Consider the following 18,576-nt stretch of genomic DNA (forward strand, 5'->3'; position numbering starts at 1 on the left):
CGGCAGCGACGAGGAGGGACGTCGGGGCGGCAGCAGTGCCGGACATCTCAGCATCGGACGTGGGTGGCCTCCTAGACGGGTCGAAGCACGCCACCGCCCTCCTCTTGCTGCTGCCTGTGCCGGCAGCCTAGGAGCGCCGCCGCCGCCGACATACTCTGGACTCTGGATCTGTGGAAAATCAAAGGAAGGGGAGGGCGGTCCCCACGCGGTAGGAGGAGGATGGCGAGTGCGACCCGCTCGGGAGAAATAGCTAGCGCCGAGTCTAGGATAGCGATGAGGATACTGAGGGGAGCGAGACAGAGAGACTATTGGATCCAGTTTTTACCCAAGTTTTGCTATTTTTACTTATCCACCTTAGTACAGAGGCTGTTGAAGTTGCTCTAAGAGTCAGATTCTAAAAGCATCGAGCTCTAATCTTATATAATTTTAAACTAAAAATATATAAAAATCAAACTGGGTTGTGAATAGATCATTAGAACTATGATCCGTTACCACCCTACGTGCAATGGAAAAAGAATTCCAAGACCAAAGATACACTGATATGCTAAATAGGATTCTAGATTAGAGGTTCTTTTTCGGAACGCACAAAGCACGAATTTTAGTACAGATAATTTCACTTGCTTACTACGAAATGTTTGGTGCAACAATCTCGCATCAATATATTTGTTCAGGCTGGCTTCTTGCCTGCCGTGATTTCTCTTTAAAAAAATGTTTGGTGCTCTAGCTCTACACATGTATATTTGATACTATTGATATTATGGTTGTGTTTAGTTCGCTAAAAAGTTTGAGTTTTGGTACGGTAGCAGTAGCATTTTTATTGTTATTTGATAATTAATATTTAATTATGGACTAATTAAATTAAAATATTCATCTCGTATGAAATAATTAAACTGTGTAATTAATTAATTTTTTTAACTACATTTAATGTTTTATATATGTATTCGAAGATTCGATGCGATGGGTAGTAAAATTGTTTGGAACGAAACAGGCCTACGTGCGATGACCATCCTAGATTTCAATTTTTTTTAGAGTGGGTTAACGTAGACGAATTATCCAAAAATGAAGGGACCCAGAGGTGTATATAAGACCAGTGCCTATTTGAGCCTCGGTGGCCAGCCTCAGTCCCGCACGACCAGACCCAGTAAAATATTTGCCCATTCCGCCGGCGAGATGGCCCACCGCCGCCTGCTCGTCCTCGCCGTCCTCGCCCTCTCGGCCGCCGCGGCCGCGGCCGAGCCCGGCTTCGCCGAGTCCAACCCGATCCGCCCCGTCACCGACCGCGCGGTCTCCGCGCTCGAGTCCACCGTCCTCGCCGCGCTCGGCCGCACCCGCGACGCGCTCCGCTTCGCGCGCTACGCCGTCAGGTGAGCACCCCGGTCACTCAATCCAACGGGCAACGGCCCGCCCCGCTTGCCGTCCGCTCTCTCGGGTGCGATTCTCCCTGACCTGACTCCGCGATTCGACCCGCCGCCGCTGCCACCGGCGCGTGATGCAGGTACGGCAAGAGCTACGAGAACGTGGCGGAGGTCCACAAGCGGTTCCGGATCTTCTCCGAGAGCCTCGAGCTCGTCCGCTCCACGAACCAGAAGGGCCTCCCCTACCGCCTCGGCATCAACCGTATGGCCTTGACCGCCTCCGTCCTCGTCGTCCCAATCTTCAACGCGCGCTCCAGCGCGTCCCGGACTCTCTCACGTTTCTCACCCGTGGCTGCCTTGCAGGCTTCGCGGACATGAGCTGGGAGGATTTCCGCTCGACCCGGCTCGGCGCCGCGCAGAACTGCTCCGCCACTCTCGCCGGCAACCACCGGATGCGCGCCGCCGCCGCGCTCCCGGAGACGGTAAGTTTTACCGGAACTGCGCGTAACAGAAAATCCTCTGTCCTTCTGTAACGTTGCGGTTTGGTCCCAAACGGGCGGGGCGAGTAGGTGGCAGCCACGTCGGTACTGTGATTTGTTACACTTACAGCATGATGGTGTGTTTAGTTCTAAACGCAAAAAAACCGTAAATGCATTAAAGTGAAAAGGAATCTTGCTAATTTGAAGTACTAAATGAAGTCTATTTATAAAACTTTTTGCATGGATGGGCTGTAAATCGCGAGACGAATCTAATGAGCCTACTGAATTCATGATTTGCAACAGTAATGCTACAGTAACCAGCCGCTAATTATTGATTAATCATGGATTAATTAGCATCATTAGATTCGTTTCGCGATTTACAACCCATCTGTGCAAAAAATTTTGTGAATAGACTTCATTTAGTGCTTCAAATTGGGAAGATTTGAAACGCAAATTTTTTTTGCGTTTACACCCTACCGAACTAAACACGGCCTGAGTCACATGGGAGACAGGGCCTGCCTGGGTTCAGTTTGTTAGGCTTTACAGGAGTTTCTAGTATGAAGCTTGCGAGTGGCTGCAGTAATCGCCTATTCCTTTCATGCTGTGTGGTGTGCAGTCTTTGGCTATTTGCTCAGCGGGCTCCACCTCGACGAGCAATCCTTCTGTTGGGCTTGTCTGCTTTTGGCTATTCCGTCTCAAAACACTATTGAATAAGCTAAAATCAGCCGACTTTTACCAGCCGAAATATCTTTTAGCTACTTTCTTCCTTGGTCCCGGTACATTATGCAGTTACTTCTCGGTGCTCAGATGACCCCTCTTCCTATCCATGTCAGCTGAACTGCCTACAGCTGTTTTGTGTTTCCAACAAACTGCAAAACTGTTTAGCGGTAAAGTAACAACTACTACTGTACCGGAATGGGTTGGAAAAGTAGACTTCATACTTTCACTTGTTATTAATTATTTTGAAGGATGTCAGTGCAGCAATTCTGTCATGCATCATACATGTAAGGTAGTGATCATTGCAGTTTTTAAGTTGTTGTGTTGTTAGATCTGAGCCATGTGAGGTAAAATTAAACGACTTCGCTTAGTGTTGGATGCTGTAAATTTTGAACATTTCTCTGTGAGATGTGTATGTGATGTTGTTCTGGCTTTTACAGAAAGACTGGAGGGAGGATGGGATTGTGAGCCCAGTGAAAAACCAAGGCCACTGTGGATCCTGCTGGACCTTCAGGTAACTACTGAAGATAGCATCCTCTTTCCCATTCTTTCATTTGGTATCATTCTTGGACAAAGCTGGAGGGGAGAGTTTGTCATTACTACTGTACCTTCTTCCAAACACACTAAAAAGTAATTATATACGGGAATTTTAACAATGATAATCGTGTTAGGCGTATGCATACTTCCCCTGTAAAAGGTGTCTATGATATCCAACAGGAAGTACCAATTCGAGTCTGCATCCAAATTGTTTGCAAGGGCCTTTAAATCGATCATGGTCTTGAAAGTAATCAGAGTGGGGCACTTTCAAACCATGCTGCTTCTAGTAAAGAATTTAACACTAGTTTAGGTGTGGTCACTGGTCAGGATGGGTAGTGATAGATATATTTGTTGGTGAAGCTGATTATTGCTAGCTTCCAAGAGTAGCAGTTCAAGTCTTTGATCCAGCACAGAAACAATCACGAGCCTATATAAAATATATATTTTTGAATGAAAGAGATTATTTAAAATGTTCAGCGTGGGGATTAAACTATTGCACACGTGAGACAAGCAAGCAATTAAATAATTTGATGAACCAACCAACCAACCTTAAATGTTGGCTATGCTTCGCTTTCAGATCTATTCCAGTAGTCAACCAAAGATCATTTTTTTTGTAACCAGGGGCGAATCCACTGCTAAATTGACTGTTGTGCACTGCTTAAAGGACTAATATATTTTTCTAGAATTATGTGTTGAATATAAGCTTAGTTAGTGGGAAAAATACAAGTTTATCCTGGTGCATGGGCACCAGGACGCCCAACGTAGCATCACCTCTGTTTGTAACTTGTTTCCTGTTTTTTTTTTTAAAAAATAGTTGTAACTGTTTGTGTTTCCTGCCAACTAAATTCACTTGCAAATAATAGTTTAGTTAATATTTTGAATGTGTTATGAAGTTTTATATGCACATATTCTAATATGTTATACATTGCTATCCTATAGTGCAATCTGAGAGCTCCGTGGAAGACTTTGCTAATAAATTACATAAAAAAATAATGAGCTAATATGTAAGGAAAATTAATTTGCTGCAATGCAAGTTTGAAATGCCAGTTGATTCGAATACTTTTACAAATTAAAGAAAGGTCCCACTCTGATCCCTTTTAAAAGTTTGTGTTCATGGATGATATCCTTGAGAGAGTGTATTCGTAGTGAAAAGTTAAGTGATTACCACTCTAATTTTGTGCTTTCCAACATTTTCGTGTCTATACTCTCCTTTTTGGCCAGACAAAAAATCAGCAAATCACAATGCAAATCTGGTCGATGCAAAGTGATATATGGATAATCAAAGTCACTCGAGAGATAAATAGCCACATCATATTCTTTTTTTTTAGGCTACCACATCATATTCTTAGTGCCAGAGCACTGTAAACTTCCAAGGTTACTTTGTTTGATTCCTCCTTTGTCCAATTTATGTGACAACAAATTCAGCTGGAGGTCTATATGAATAACATAAAGTATTTTATTCATAGAGTTAATTTGGATTTTGGATTTTTTGTGATTGATTGTGGTCTGTGTTTCCCTTCTACTATTTCTGAAGCTGAATAAATATCATTTTGGCCATTGGATTTTCTTACCGACATCCAGTTCCAAGCAGTAGTCAATGATAAATGATATTGTACCACAGCTTCGTGGTGAAAAGGTATCCATCCCAAGAAAGTGTGTGTTAGCACTTATACACTAATCCTGAAGTAGCCTACAATCGTTTTATGAGATATATGCCTCACAAACAAAGAGGCAAAAAGAAAACTTATGTAGGAAAAAAAATTCATAGAATGTTGAGACACTATAGTGTCTATTTCTTCTAAACTACAAAAAAAAAAAAATATTGCAAGGTGATACCACAGTGGCCGATTTATATTGCTAGCTTTTGGTGACATTTTTGGATGGTCATGCTGCAGTTAGAAAACAAGAGAAACTTCTTAAGCATTTAGAAGTATTTAGGGGTTTTCTCGACCTGTGTGAGAAGGTCTTCTCTTAGCAAATGCCCGAGGGCTGCCTTAACCCCCCCCCCCCCCCCCCCACACACACACGCAGGTCAAGTTATCATTAAGCATTCTTACATTTCCTATTGCATGCTCTTTATGCACGTTTCTTATCTACTGTGCATAGAATTGCCCATCTTAACATGTTTTCTGAAAGTAGGAAAAGGGGGTTGTGCACAAAAAATATTAAATTCCTCTAATGCTTATTCTGGCAGCACTACTGGTGCACTTGAGGCTGCATACACGCAGGCAACTGGCAAGCCCGTCTCTCTTTCTGAGCAACAGCTTGTTGACTGTGCTGGTGCATACAACAATTTCGGATGCAACGGAGGCCTTCCGTCCCAGGCCTTTGAATACATCAAACACAATGGTGGCCTTGACACTGAGGAATCTTACCCTTACAAGGGTGTAAATGGACTCTGCCAATTCAAGGCTTCAAATGTTGGAGTCAAAGTTTTGGACTCAGTTAACATAACCCTGGTGAGGAGAACCTAGCCTCACTATAAATTCAATCAGAGTGTTATCAACAATTGTTTATACTTATTTCTGTTGTTGTGGTAAGGGTGCTGAGAATGAACTGAAGGATGCCGTTGGTCTGGTTCGCCCTGTTAGCGTTGCCTTTGAGGTGATCAACGGTTTCCGGCTGTACAAGAGCGGAGTTTACACTAGTGACCACTGCGGAACTACTCCTATGGTTAGTTACAATATCCTTGTGCCATCAACCTACGTTAACATTTGATTTGCTTATCTAGAATTTGTCTTTCAATTGCTCCTATCCAATAACGTTAGACTTCTGGTTATCCAGTTATTATGGTCTGAAATTATGAATTCTTTTGTCAATTAGGATGTGAACCATGCTGTTCTGGCTGTTGGCTATGGTGTTGAAAATGGTGTCCCCTACTGGCTCATCAAGAACTCATGGGGCGCTGACTGGGGTGACGAGGGTTACTTCAAGATGGAAATGGGCAAGAACATGTGCGGTAAGTATTCCACATACTCGTCCCTATCCTCACTACAAAAACAGAGATCGTGGTCTTCAGAATGTGGTGCCCATATTAACCTGACTCGAAATGTTGCAGGTGTTGCTACTTGTGCATCCTACCCTGTTGTCGCGGCATGAGGACCACACGGATTGTTCCATGCTTTATTTGCTTGGCGTCAATAATACATGTTTAGCCTGAGCATGGTGATGGGTTATACACATACCCTGTGTTGTGAATAGATCGTCGTGAAGGGAATGAATTAGCCCCTGCTTGTACGTCCCCCCCTTATGGTTGTGTAGGTAGATTGTCAGTTGGGGCTCCAAACTACTCAATACGTGTCCATGCTATTCTATCGAGGTGAAATTGCCATTAAACATGGTACCATATGCAGATTACAGCCCGGACACTTTTATCATATAATAATGTACTATATGCAGATTATATATCATCATGGTCATATCTCTGAATTATCTTCAATTGGTTTGAGCTCCTCTGCATTGTTTTTCTAGTGGTTCCTTTATTTAAAAACTAGGTATCATAATTAGGTGAGACTGTTTGCCCAATTATTTTTAATAAACATGTAGTAGTAGTAGTAGTAGTATGATGATGATGATGATACAAGAGGGAGGAATGTGAACCGACAAGTACGGTAACTTTCGCATTTGGTCATAAAATTGTGACATATCTGTCCGTGTGGAACCGTATCAGAACTATTTTGGTCTATATTTATGCATCCACTTCACGAGCATTACTAGCGACCAAATTTGGAACCCGATGTGAACTATTTTGGTCTATATTTATGCATCCACTTTACGAGCATTACTAGCGACCAAATTTGGAACCCGATGTGAACAGAAAACACGCAGCGAACCGAACCCCCAAACGGATGCCTCTTTTCACCGCGATCCTTTTGCCTCTCAACCACGGCCAGCAGAGCCGCCTACATATACGCCGTCCCCATTCCTGCGGCTTCGTCTCATCATCTTGGCACCGTCGTCGCAGCCCCAACGTCGAGGAGGGGGACCCGCGCTGCGATCCGCAACCAAACCGGTGAGTTTCTTGATTCCTTCAAGTCCCCCTTTTCTCTCGGCGACTGAATTTTGCCAAGTTTTTTTCCGTTAGTTCGCTCTCTGAAACATCCATCCACTGCATTGTGGCATCATCAGCCAAGCAGACAGTTTTCGTGATACAGTTTGGTTTCATTCGGTTGAGTTCCCTTTGAATCTGTTTTTCTCTCTCGAGCTAATTCCCTTTGAATCTTGGCAGTGGTTCATGCTCTGATCGTTCGATTGCTCATACCTTCAAATCCTTACTGAACTCCTGTCTGATGTCCAATGTGACATGTGTCTGACTGACATGAGCCCCCAGGCGAACCTTTTCGACTCCCTCCCTGACGAGGCTGGTAGTCACCAAGTTCTCGGGACGATGGCAACAAGGAACGGGGACGAGGAACGTGGTCCGATGATTTTCAAAACCCTAACGAGAGGGGTATACCTCTATGGAACGATGATTTTGAAACGTGGGGGTATACCTCTATGGAACAATGATTTTGGAATGTGGAACGTGTTCCATATTAATCCGGAACGATATTCCGAGACGATACGGCCGGAACGAGGATCGCATAATATATTTTTTGTATATAATATCTTTTTTAGGCCTCACATAATCATGTTAAAAAAATTATACACACTTTTTATACTACAAAAATACTTGTCCAATTACATGGCCCAAGTGCATGCTTGATGGGCCGTTGCCCTATGCCAAGCCCAGCTAAACCCTCCGCAGAGACCATTCACTCGTCGTCCTCCACCAGCCGCCGCGGCGCCGCCGGCTGCAGACTGCAGCTTCGTGCGTGCGGGCACGCCGCCTTCCTGCGCGTGTTGCCTCCGGGGCTCCGCCTTCCCCCGCGCTGCTCTCCGCTTCCGCCTTCCGCTGCGCCACCTATGGCTTGCGCGGCGCCGCCACCATGAGCTTGTGCGTGCGGCCGCCGGCGGCCGGCCAAGCACCCGTGCGTCGCGTCCGCCGCCGTGGAGACGCCGCCTTGAGGACGGCCGGTTGAAGGGAGGGCGGCGGCTGGAGTCCGGATGGGCGGACGGGGAAGACCCGAAGCAGTAGCCGGTGTGCTGGCGGGAGGGGCGGTCGGCCGCCGGCTGCCGAGCTGATGATGCGCCGCGTTCCTCCAGGTGAGTGGTACTTGTTCCACCTGCATCCGGGACGACGTTCCAAGCTCCGTTCCTCACGCGTTCCAGCAGACGTTCCTCGTCGTCCCCGTTCCTCGTTCGGGAACGAAGTTCCCGGAACACGGAACGCTGGGTCGTTCCGCGTTCCGTGTGATTGGCTCCCGGCCCGCTGGGCCTGTCTCCGAGCCTTGCGGTGGAAGACATCGTTACCGCCTTACACTAGCGCCGACTTAACCGCGATCAACTTGCTGCTTAACTAGACTACTAGAGCTTCCTTGCTGGGAACGGCACCTGGCCAATAAGGCTGGTTCCAACAGCGGGTCTGCAGCCCCAGCCCACAGCCACAGCCACGTCAGCGCCACGTCAGCTCTCGCCAGCCCACTCGACCCCAGCGCTCCATCAGTCAGCCTGCAGCCTCAGTCCATAGCCACATCAGCGCCACGTCAGCTTCTCCATTCCAGACTTAACCATTTCAGAACGTGTTGCTCTATGATTTAAATTGACACAGCAAAACCACTTTATTAAATTTAAAAATTCAGAAATTACATAAAAATTCGAAATAAAAATTTGTGATTTTTTGGATGAGTTGGGGACGAACTTTGTGATTTTTTGGAATTTTTTTCGAATTTTTTGGAGTCCAAACGGTCAAAAACGGCTAATTGCAACGGCTAGCTGACGTGGCAGCCGTTGGCCAATCACAGAGCGCCGCGTGGCAGCCAACCGGACGCGGGGTCGGTACCGACCGTCCGGGTCGGTACTGACCAGTCGGTACCGACCGCGCGCGGCTCCAACGCCGGTCGGTACCGACCGCCCGGCCGGTCGGTAGCGCTACCGCCCCGCGCTCTCGGTTTCCGCGCTTACCGACCGGCGCGGGTCGGTAGCCGGGTCGGTACCGACCGGCGGGGGTCGGTACCGACCCCCGTTGGAACCAGCCTAAGACGGCAAGAGATCCTACAAAGCCTGACGAACTCGACGGCATCGATCGCACGCACTACCTTGTCCTTCATTCCATTTGCGAGTTTTTAGCGTGAGTGGTCGTCTCTTTGACCTGTGGTGTCAAAAGTCCAAACAGACTCTGTTTTTCTTGGAAACATTTTTATTCTTTATGATACTAGTAGTGCCCGTGTGCGGCACGCACATGTTTTAAAATCAAGAGATTTCTAGCATAAGTCCACATGCGGCATCTTATGTTCAAAAAATTTAACAAACAATAATTTTATATTTATGATAAAGATGTATGCACCATAAGGACTTTTAACTTCCATTAGACAAAAAATACATGTACTTATACAAGCAATTTTTAAAAATGTACATCTCAACGTTATTAGTATCTCCTAAATTACCAGGCTTCATACTCGAACAACATCCAACGTATTCACCATTTTCATGGTTATCTGAATCCAGGAAGAACATCAAGACCTTATTATTGACGGCTATGCACCTTTCCCGACTTCTATACTCCCAAACCAAGCCAATTTGAGAAAGAGCAAATAAGACTACAAAAAATTTCCATCCGAAAACTGATGGCCAATCTTCCTTTTTTTCGTTCATCGTCATCCCTCTTTCCAAGTGTTTGTGGCATCAAAAGTCAACAAATACAACACATAATCAGTTTTATCCAGCTGAAAAGACACACTTTTAGCTTGTTTTGGACAAAAAAATACATGTATTTATACAGGTAGTTTTTAGAAATGTACATCTCAATGGAACAAGAATCTCCTAAATAGCCAGTCTTCATATTTACAAACACTATAACTTATCAGAGTCTTTAACTGAAATAGTAGTGTGCACGTGCGGCACGCACGTGGTTGAAAAACAATATTGCAAAAAAATAACCACACTAAATTTTAGTGGCAATAAATATTTTAAATAAACTATATATATGGTGAAAATAAGCAATGAGGTCAAAGTTGTGAAAATAAACATTTGTGTGAGAGTCTTTAGAGTGGATTATCTCCTCTGCAATTCGTGTACCATGAAAAAAAATCTAAATTAGATATTAAGCTACTTTCATCAAGAAATTATAAAACTCAAAATGAGTTATGCACAATCACTGAACAACTAATCAGTTCAAGTATCGATCTCCCTGCTTCACTGAACAACTAATCAGTCAAAATGAATTATGCACAACCACTGAACATGGACATTTAAGAGATAAAGCTTTCATGATGAAGATAGCTTCCAAACGCCATCAAGTAGCAGATTGAATTCCTCCTCCGCAGGCAGGGAAGCAGCTAATCGAAGCACCATATCCTTTTGCCGAAACCATTCAGCAGCACACCATCTCCTCCTTTGCTTCTATCACAACCGAGCAAGCAAACCAGCGCCCTGCAGCTTCTCATCTCTCTATTCCTCATGACACCAATACCTGCGGGTGGACAACTCCGGGCGCATGTGGACGACGATGATCCCAACATCACACAATATTAAACGCATTTTGAACTTACAAAGCATAAAAAACCCCAACCTGATGCATCGGCCGCCCAAGCGAACGTCCATGGCGCTGAAATCCTTGCCGTCCTTGTCAGACTCCTCGCACCCAAAGGTCCACTCCTCCCCAGCGCCGCCACGGCCCTCCTCGCACAGCGGCCCCTCGCTCGCCGCCGCGTCGCCTCTCCTCACGCCGTACAACCACGGCCATAAAGGATTCAAACATAATCTCGTCACCTTTCTATATCCTTTCTCATAGTTGCTCTACTTGTCTTCTCTCTCATTTTACTAAACTATGGAAAAACCAGACCCTCTTCTTCCTCCCTGTCCCTCGCCCTCCCTCTTTAATCATATCAAAATGCATCACCCAGTCACAGTGATAAAATTTCATAATTACATTAAATCGGCATTCAATCTAAGTAATGTGCTTGCCTGGTCAATAAATCTGTACCTGTTTGTGGTATGGATAAAAACTTGGTATGCTCTTTTGCAGGTATAATTCCATCCAAAGGGAAACCTGTTGCATAAAGCCATAAACCAAATACAATTAGTTACAGTACTGTATAAGAGGAAAAATCTTAAATATAATAGAATATCAGCAGGCAGGCAATAAAATGATTCGATAGGGTAGGAATGAACATCATAGATTGTATCACAGAAAGTTTGGGGAACATCATTAATTATGCAAATGATCAAGCTAACATCAAGTACACTATCGATCTAGAAGTATTGCGATAACTTGGGCCAATTGCCATTAAGCTAGCAATTGTAAAGTCAATTATTGATGTTTGTTTTGAGTTTTTGACCATGTTTAGCTCAGCTGGCTTCAGAAGGACATGCATTGATTAACCTAACAGACCTGCGTTTTCTCATAGTATAAACTTTCAGTTCATCTAGATTTACATATACTGGCGAAAAACTCATGCATGTACCACAGCTCCCTAGGTATGCTGAGGAATAGACTAAGAAGTAATTTATAACATCATTACGGCAATCAGAAGTAAATGTTAACTGGATGAAATTGCACTACTGGCCGCAGGCCGCAGCAGAAAACTCATGCCTCTGTGGGCAGTTGTTGCAGGCTAACAGTAATTAATATTATTATAAACATAAGTAATGCCCCACAGGAATGGGTATCAACTCATCGGCGGGACTTACTTGATTCAAAGAAATTTGGGGAGTTTCATACTCAGCCACCACAAAGACAAACACCTACAATCATCCAATGAAAGAAGTTAAGCAACAGAAGCAGGAGAGCATTCTTATGTTCTGTTTGGATAATTTCCATTATATTTTCCACAGTATCATTGCATGAGAATAGAAAAGTAATATAAATTACAGTTACCCTAGAATTCAAAGGCAAAGATTCACACATGATCTTAGACACTAAAGAGACAAGTACTTCCTATGCCCGAGGATTTTTATTCCCGTTACTTTACAGTTTCCAGTAAATCCTATGTTTCAGTAGACCTTGTATAAGCTGATACCATACTTTCTAGTAGATTAAAATTTAGAAATTGAACGGAAACAGTGAACACCGAGGGGCAAGGGAATGAAGAACTCCAAATACACATTACTTGTTTTGTGTTCCACGTGAACAGAGATGAAATGTCCGTCGAGATGTTCAGCGTCATGCTAACCTGAAAAACAACAAAGACACCAGTTGTAACAAATTCTCGGTATAAGCAATCTCCTGCTGGTTTTGGTCAATTTGCAGAGCACAAAAGGGTGCGGTGATCATTTACCTCGTTGTTGCCTTCTAATAGAGAGACATATTGCTGTGACTTTGGAAGCAAATATGACAGCCAAAATGAAAAGGGCTCCTGAATTTACGTTCCAGCCAATTTTACTGGAACTTCTAGTGCAGCTGACAGACCCATGGAAAAAATTCTTATCAAAATAACAAACAGGTACGCAACATTTGATCCAATTTGGATCAAGCTGTTCATATAAAATAATTTAGTATATACGCTTATATGATATGGCTGCAATTTATGAGGACAAAAATTAACGTTGCCCATATAACGAAATGCAATAATCCTAGCATGTCCTTTCTGGATGTGCTCCTTACTTGCATCTATCAATCACATTGCAGTACTCTTTGAGGCAATCATTTAAACTGAAATCAAGCAGCCTCTATAGCACAACATGCATGGGATGCAGGTGTGTACATATAAGCAGCCTACATGGTAATCCATCTCGCAGTTTATCATTTACCTGTCACTGAGCTTGGCCCTTCTCATTTTTTCCCTACAAGCTTTAGATATTGGCCTACCAGAAGATCCTGACCTTAAACTGCAAATTGCAATAGCAATTACAGAACTGATGACTGGATACAATAATGCAATATGCACCTAACTTGCGAGGTGGAATAAAAGCCTAACCGTTTATTACTACCCACTTCCTTGAAGATATCACCGGTTATTACATAGCTGCCAACTTCCACACTGTTAAAACAAGCGGAGAAATGATTAGAAATTCTGGATCTCCATGGGGAAAACTTCCCAGTTGCTACCTTGTTTCAACCAAACAAACAAAATCATTCACAAAATTAATCAGAAAAATTTAGCAACATGTAAGTCACATCTCTCCCCACATGCAGTGACCTCCTTTTGGCAGAAAGGTGTTGTGGACCGATTCTTCGGTCACAAGTTCCAGCGACGTAACAAGAAGGCGGCTTCTACTAGTGGCTAGGCACATTTATGTTTTATTTGCTGTAATTTGTATTATTCAGAATTGTTAGTTTGGTTTGTTAGGGCCGGCTCTATATAAAGAGGGAGCTGACGCATGAGACAATTAAGCAGATAATAAACCTCAAAGAGTTCAGAGCCTCCAAGGGAGGGCGAACTAGGGTTTGTTACCCTGCTACCGTGCTATTCATCTATATGTACCAACATCTTGGTATCAGTTGCCTTTGATCTTGCGCCTTCCCTCAGCCCACCGCAAAACCCTAACAAAACCCTTCCCTGCGCCAACTCCACAGCCAGCCGTCGGGCAGAGCTTCCCTCACCCGGCGCCACCACCACCATGCCCGAAGACGATGATCAGCCAATCACCGCAGCCCCATCTTCCCTGGCTTCCCCAGAGGGAGACTGTCGCCGCCAGCGTCCAATCTAGTGACCTGGTGGTGTGGGAAGGGAGGAATCGATGGACCATCGGTTTGACCTGGGGTTGGAGGATGACCGGGACACTTCCCGCGGGAAGGCCCCGCAGCTCGCGGCCGGGAGGTCGTCGAGGATGCCGAGGAACCAGTCGTCGCCGGCGGAGGAGGGGGAGGAGGATCTGCGCATACGTAGGAGGTCGGCGCACAGGGTGTGCAGCGCCCGCAGCTCGCCTGTCTCCCAACGCCGTCTGCGGCCGCCGCCGTCCCCGACCGACGCCATCTCCGCGCGATGCGCGCGTCCACTCACCGCCCGTCACGGGCCTTCGCGCTGTCGCGGCGGCGCCGGCGGGGGAGGAGCGCCCGGGGAGGGGAGCAGCTGCGGGGAAGGGGAGGGGACTGGGGACCCACGTCGGGGATGGGAGGGGAACTGGGGAAAGAGAGAGTAGGGGTGCCGTGGAGGGGAAGGGAACCGAGGAAGGAGAGAGGAGCAGCGCCGGGGTGGGGAGGGGAAGAGAGGGGAGCAGCGCGTGATTGACGGAGTGGGTACCGCGGGCGGGTATGTGGAGGCGCGGTGAAAAAAACGGGAGTCGATGGGAGGGAGTGCGGGGATTGCATGGGAGGGGGCGACGATTTCGGCCTGCCAGGTCCCTGTCAAACATTTGGTGCTTCCAGATGGACCCAAAAGTGGGGTTTGTGAGGTGGGTACGGAGGCTAGTCTTGGTGAGGATTGTTTCAATTGTCATGGATCCTTATAGTATAGATATCCTCTGCATGTGATGTGACAGCTTCCTCTCACGCGCTTGCCTTGCCGGAGAAGAAACGCAGCTGTGACCGCGACTACTTAACAGGAAGCCATTGACGCCGCAGGGCCCAAGTTAGAAAGCACTCAGTTGCGCCGCCATTGCCTTGCTTGTTCTTGGGTTCTTGTTGCAGCCAATCGCCATCACTTTAGGTTGTTATTAGCATCGATTTGCATTTCATTTTTCAGTCTGAAATAGTAATTGATGACAAAAAAAACGCTTGATAATGATGATGATATGTTTGGGTTTAATTCTTTAATTCAGAGTATATACGGCTATAACAATGTGTGTCTGGTGAACTGGGTTTTGATGCTTCCCTTTTCGTTCATGGCAGGGACTGCGATTATTAGCCCCTGATCTTGACCTCCCAGGATCAAGAATTCAAGATCACTTGTTGCCGGTGCCAAGTTCAGTTACCGGTTGAATCATGACAAGAAACGCGCGGTCCGTGCTGTTGATTTTGATCTGCTTATGGATGTGCCCTCTGAGGACCAATGGATTCTCATGGAACATCTTCTCCTCCTCCTCGTCGGGCTCGTCGGCCACGGCTAATCAGCGCGCCCCGGTGATGGAGCTAAAGGGCGCGGTGGCCGACTTCTCCATGGACGGCGTCAACAACCCACGAGGGCTGAAGCTGCTGGAGAATGCACGGAATAAGCTCGCCGGGCCGATGAACTGCTGGCAGGAGGCGTACCGAAAGCTTTTTGCCAGCTGCGGCGAAATCATGGCGGATAAGGAGAAGCAGTTGCGCCTGGCGTGGCACCTCAGCAGCTGCTTCCAGGAGGACTCAGGGCGGGCACCCTTCCCATCCTGCGCCGAGGGCTCCAAGATGGTCCATTGCCTCAAGCCACTTAGTGAATCCGAGGGCAAGGTGTTCCTTGAGTTCTTTCTCGAGACCAACACTCTGTGCCACCAGTTGCAGTAAGTTTTATTTCACCTAATTTTCAATTGCTGATCAGATATTTTCAGTAACAAATTTGACGGTTTGGTTGATTTGTCCAATGTCCAGGGCTGAAGCGTTCAAGCAGAACACTGAGAGGCTCATCAATGACCTGACAAGGAGATCCAAGTCTGTTGAGGAGAAGCTTGAGGTGATCGAGGAGAGATCAGACCAGATTATCACGGAGTCCAGCAAAGTCTGGGACACGCTGTCATCGATCGAGAAACAGACGGACCATCTTGCAGAGACGTCGAAGAACGTCGGGGAGCAAATCAATGACGCACTGGCTCACTCGAAGGCCATCTCTGAGCAGTCCAAGAAGATCGCCGCTGCTCAGGTTGACCTGAAATAAGGGCAGACAGAGATGAGGGAGAAGATCGACACTGGTATGGCGCGCGTCGAGGAGTCGTATAAAAACCTTGGCAATGGGATGGATAAACTGAAAGAGGAGACTAGGTACATTCATAAGGAAATAAAAAGTGTTGGCGATTCAATGTCTTCAAAGATGAAAGATTTGCAGAGCAAGGCTGATGATATTGGGAGTGTGGTTGGCAAGTCATTGGAGAATCAGAAGCAGTTAATTGAGGGTCAGAGTCGGGCCATGGAAGGATTGAATAATCTCCACAGCTTCCAAGAACAAGCTCTCGAAGAAAGCAGGTAGTGTATTTGTGTGTACTGCTCATTAAACATTTGCAGGAAAACAATTCAGAAAATTGCGAACTATGGCCAGCGGCAGCAGGAAGAGTTATTGGCCCGTCAAGAACAAATGCGACAAGCCCATGATCATCTCATCCAAAACTCACACTCCATACTGGAAGCACAGGTTCCTATCCATTTGTCTCTAAATAAACTTTACGCATTTGAGTCTTCCAATCTCTCTTATACTTGATGGAAATTTTCACCTGCAGGAAGAGTTCAGAGCAAAGCAGGCCAACATTTTTGCTGCTTTGGACAAACTGTACATCCTGCACAACGCCATCCTAGCCGAGTCTCGCTTCATCAAGGCATTCTTCTTCTACTGCTGCATCGTGTTCCTCATCTACATGCTCACCAGCGCAAAGCAAACGTTCAGCATCAGGGGCCAGCTCTACTTTGGTACGATCTCAATTCTCAACCCTGTAATTTACAACTTCTATAATAGAAGTAAAATTCTACATCAGGTGAATGCCCATTTTGCCGACATGTTTGCTCCTGTAGGTCTGTGCATCACACTTGTGCTGGAGATCGGGCTGATCAAGGCCGGCGCCGACGACTTCGACAAGCAGTTCTGGGTCATGTCCAAGGTGTTCCTGGTCAGGATGGTGTTCCTCGGTGTCGCCACTGTCCAGATCCTTCACTCCATATTCACCTACAGGTATGTGACCTCTGCTAGTGCTAGTCTGCTGCCACATTACAAGTCTGTATATTCAGAATTTCAGTGGCCGGCTGGCCCAAAACCGCTGCTTCAATTTTTAACGTGCCGATGACCCTTCAGGGACTATGAAGCGCTCAACCACCGGCTGCTCCAGACGCTGGTGGAGAAGGTCAGGGCGCTGGAGCAGAACGCCGGCGGGTGGGCGCTGCCCTACGAGACGGAGAGCGAGGGGAGCCTGAGGGACTACTCGTGGGTCTTCGACGAGCTGGCGGACGAGGTGGACAGCAAGGTGGACCCGACCTACGCGTTGCCGCCGGCGCGGGCGCCTCGACGGTGGAACGAGGTCGTGCTGCCGGAGGAGGTCGGCGAGAACTCCATCACGACGTCGGCCGGCCGGAGGTACAATCTGCGGCCGCGGAAATAGGCGAAGGCCGACCGAATTAGTAGTTTCTGAGTAGGGAGGAGGCCTCTTGAGTGCCACATGAGACGTTGACGAAAGTTTGTTTACACGATGTTTAGCGTATTGTCGTGACGAAGCTACAATCCTGAAAAATTTACACTGGAGTGAATGCATTGTCAAAATTTGATCGGTTTGCTACATTGTTCTAGACGTTCATTGCAGTTTTCTTTCCACTGTTTTGATTACCTCTTTAAGAAGATGCGTTAGGACTCTGAGCTATGTTACAATGGTTGGGAAGTACTGGTGGGAATAGGTACTTTTTTCTTCTGATTTTTTTGAACATTTTTTTCTTCTGATTTTTACTGTCCGTTGATGTGAGAAAGGCAATTGGAAAATTAAATTTAGGGAGTTAAGGGCACTTCAGTAATTAATTATCCCTCGTGCCCGTAAGTAACTATTTGCATTGGGCCGAAACAATGGCTTCGCCAGGAAAGCCCAGTTGGGCACTGCATGGATTTATTCCTTTGGGCCTAAAACCGCGCACTGATCAGGGCAGCGGGTGCATCAGACATATTATGATAATGTAAAATTACCCACTTATCCTTTGTTTATTACGTAAAGTTAAATTAAATAAGGTACTTATTTCACCATTTTTGGCAAAAATCCCACCTATTTGGTACTTCTTAGTAGCTTTCCGTAGGTACCTCCTACTTCCGTTGGATTTCTCTCAATGGATGGTTCTTGTTTTTTTTCAACCACTCTAAAATTCCTCCCTCTAGGACTTAGGATGGTAGAGGCCCAAGAAAAGCTTGAGTTTGCTCAAGGAAAAAGTCCTTGTGTGTTTCTACGGCCCACAAGGCCAGAACTGGAATGGATAGACCATATAAAATCAGTACATCATTGCAGCCCAGAGACAGAGCCGCCAACTTCGACACGGGCCGTTTCCTGTCCAGTTGGTCTGTCATTGCAGCCCAAAGACAGAGCAGCCAAGTTTGACATGGCCCCGTTTCCTGTCCAGAGAGGGCCCATCACGACAATGAACTTTTCGCCGCCACCTACTACGGCTGTCCTGTCGCTGTACACTGGTCGATAGTACTGGTAGAGTCGTAGAAGAATACCATACCATCTTGGGAAAAGTTACTGCCGGTACGATTATACCAACTTAATAATCCAACCGAGCCAGTCAAAATTTTCTGGAAATTTATTTGTCTTTTGTAGCAAAATTAATATTTTTTATGGGATAAATTTTGAATTCTAGAATTGTATAGGTAAACATTGGTTGCTAGCATGCCACGGAACGGCACATGTAGCTGCTCGCC

At 46.0% G+C, this 18,576-nt stretch overlaps 1 protein-coding gene, 1 long non-coding RNA gene and 1 pseudogene across 2 annotated transcripts; 2 read left to right on the plus strand and 1 right to left on the minus strand.

Moving 5' to 3' along the window:
- Positions 1-1,100: 1,100 nt before the first annotated feature.
- Positions 1,101-6,527, plus strand: LOC120660798 (cysteine proteinase 2-like). Its single transcript, XM_039939437.1, has 8 exons — positions 1,101-1,364; positions 1,496-1,617; positions 1,719-1,837; positions 2,992-3,065; positions 5,283-5,547; positions 5,630-5,761; positions 5,912-6,047; positions 6,147-6,527. Exons 1-8 carry the CDS (start codon positions 1,171-1,173, stop codon positions 6,185-6,187), a joined length of 1,083 nt encoding a protein of 360 aa, XP_039795371.1. The 5' UTR covers positions 1,101-1,170; the 3' UTR covers positions 6,188-6,527.
- A 3,991-nt stretch (positions 6,528-10,518) lies between these two features.
- Positions 10,519-13,776, minus strand: LOC120660800. The gene is made up of 7 exons (XR_005669744.1): positions 13,045-13,776; positions 12,878-12,955; positions 12,406-12,527; positions 12,238-12,300; positions 11,819-11,872; positions 10,698-11,177; positions 10,519-10,598 (listed from the first exon to the last, which is right to left on the minus strand). It is a non-coding gene; the product is annotated as an uncharacterized LOC120660800 (long non-coding RNA).
- Positions 12,435-17,457, plus strand: LOC120660799 (annotated as a pseudogene).
- The last annotated feature ends 1,119 nt before the right edge of the window (positions 17,458-18,576 follow it).

Source organism: Panicum virgatum, chromosome 2N, assembly GCF_016808335.1.
Source record: "Panicum virgatum strain AP13 chromosome 2N, P.virgatum_v5, whole genome shotgun sequence".
NCBI classification, from domain to species: domain Eukaryota; kingdom Viridiplantae; phylum Streptophyta; class Magnoliopsida; order Poales; family Poaceae; genus Panicum; species Panicum virgatum.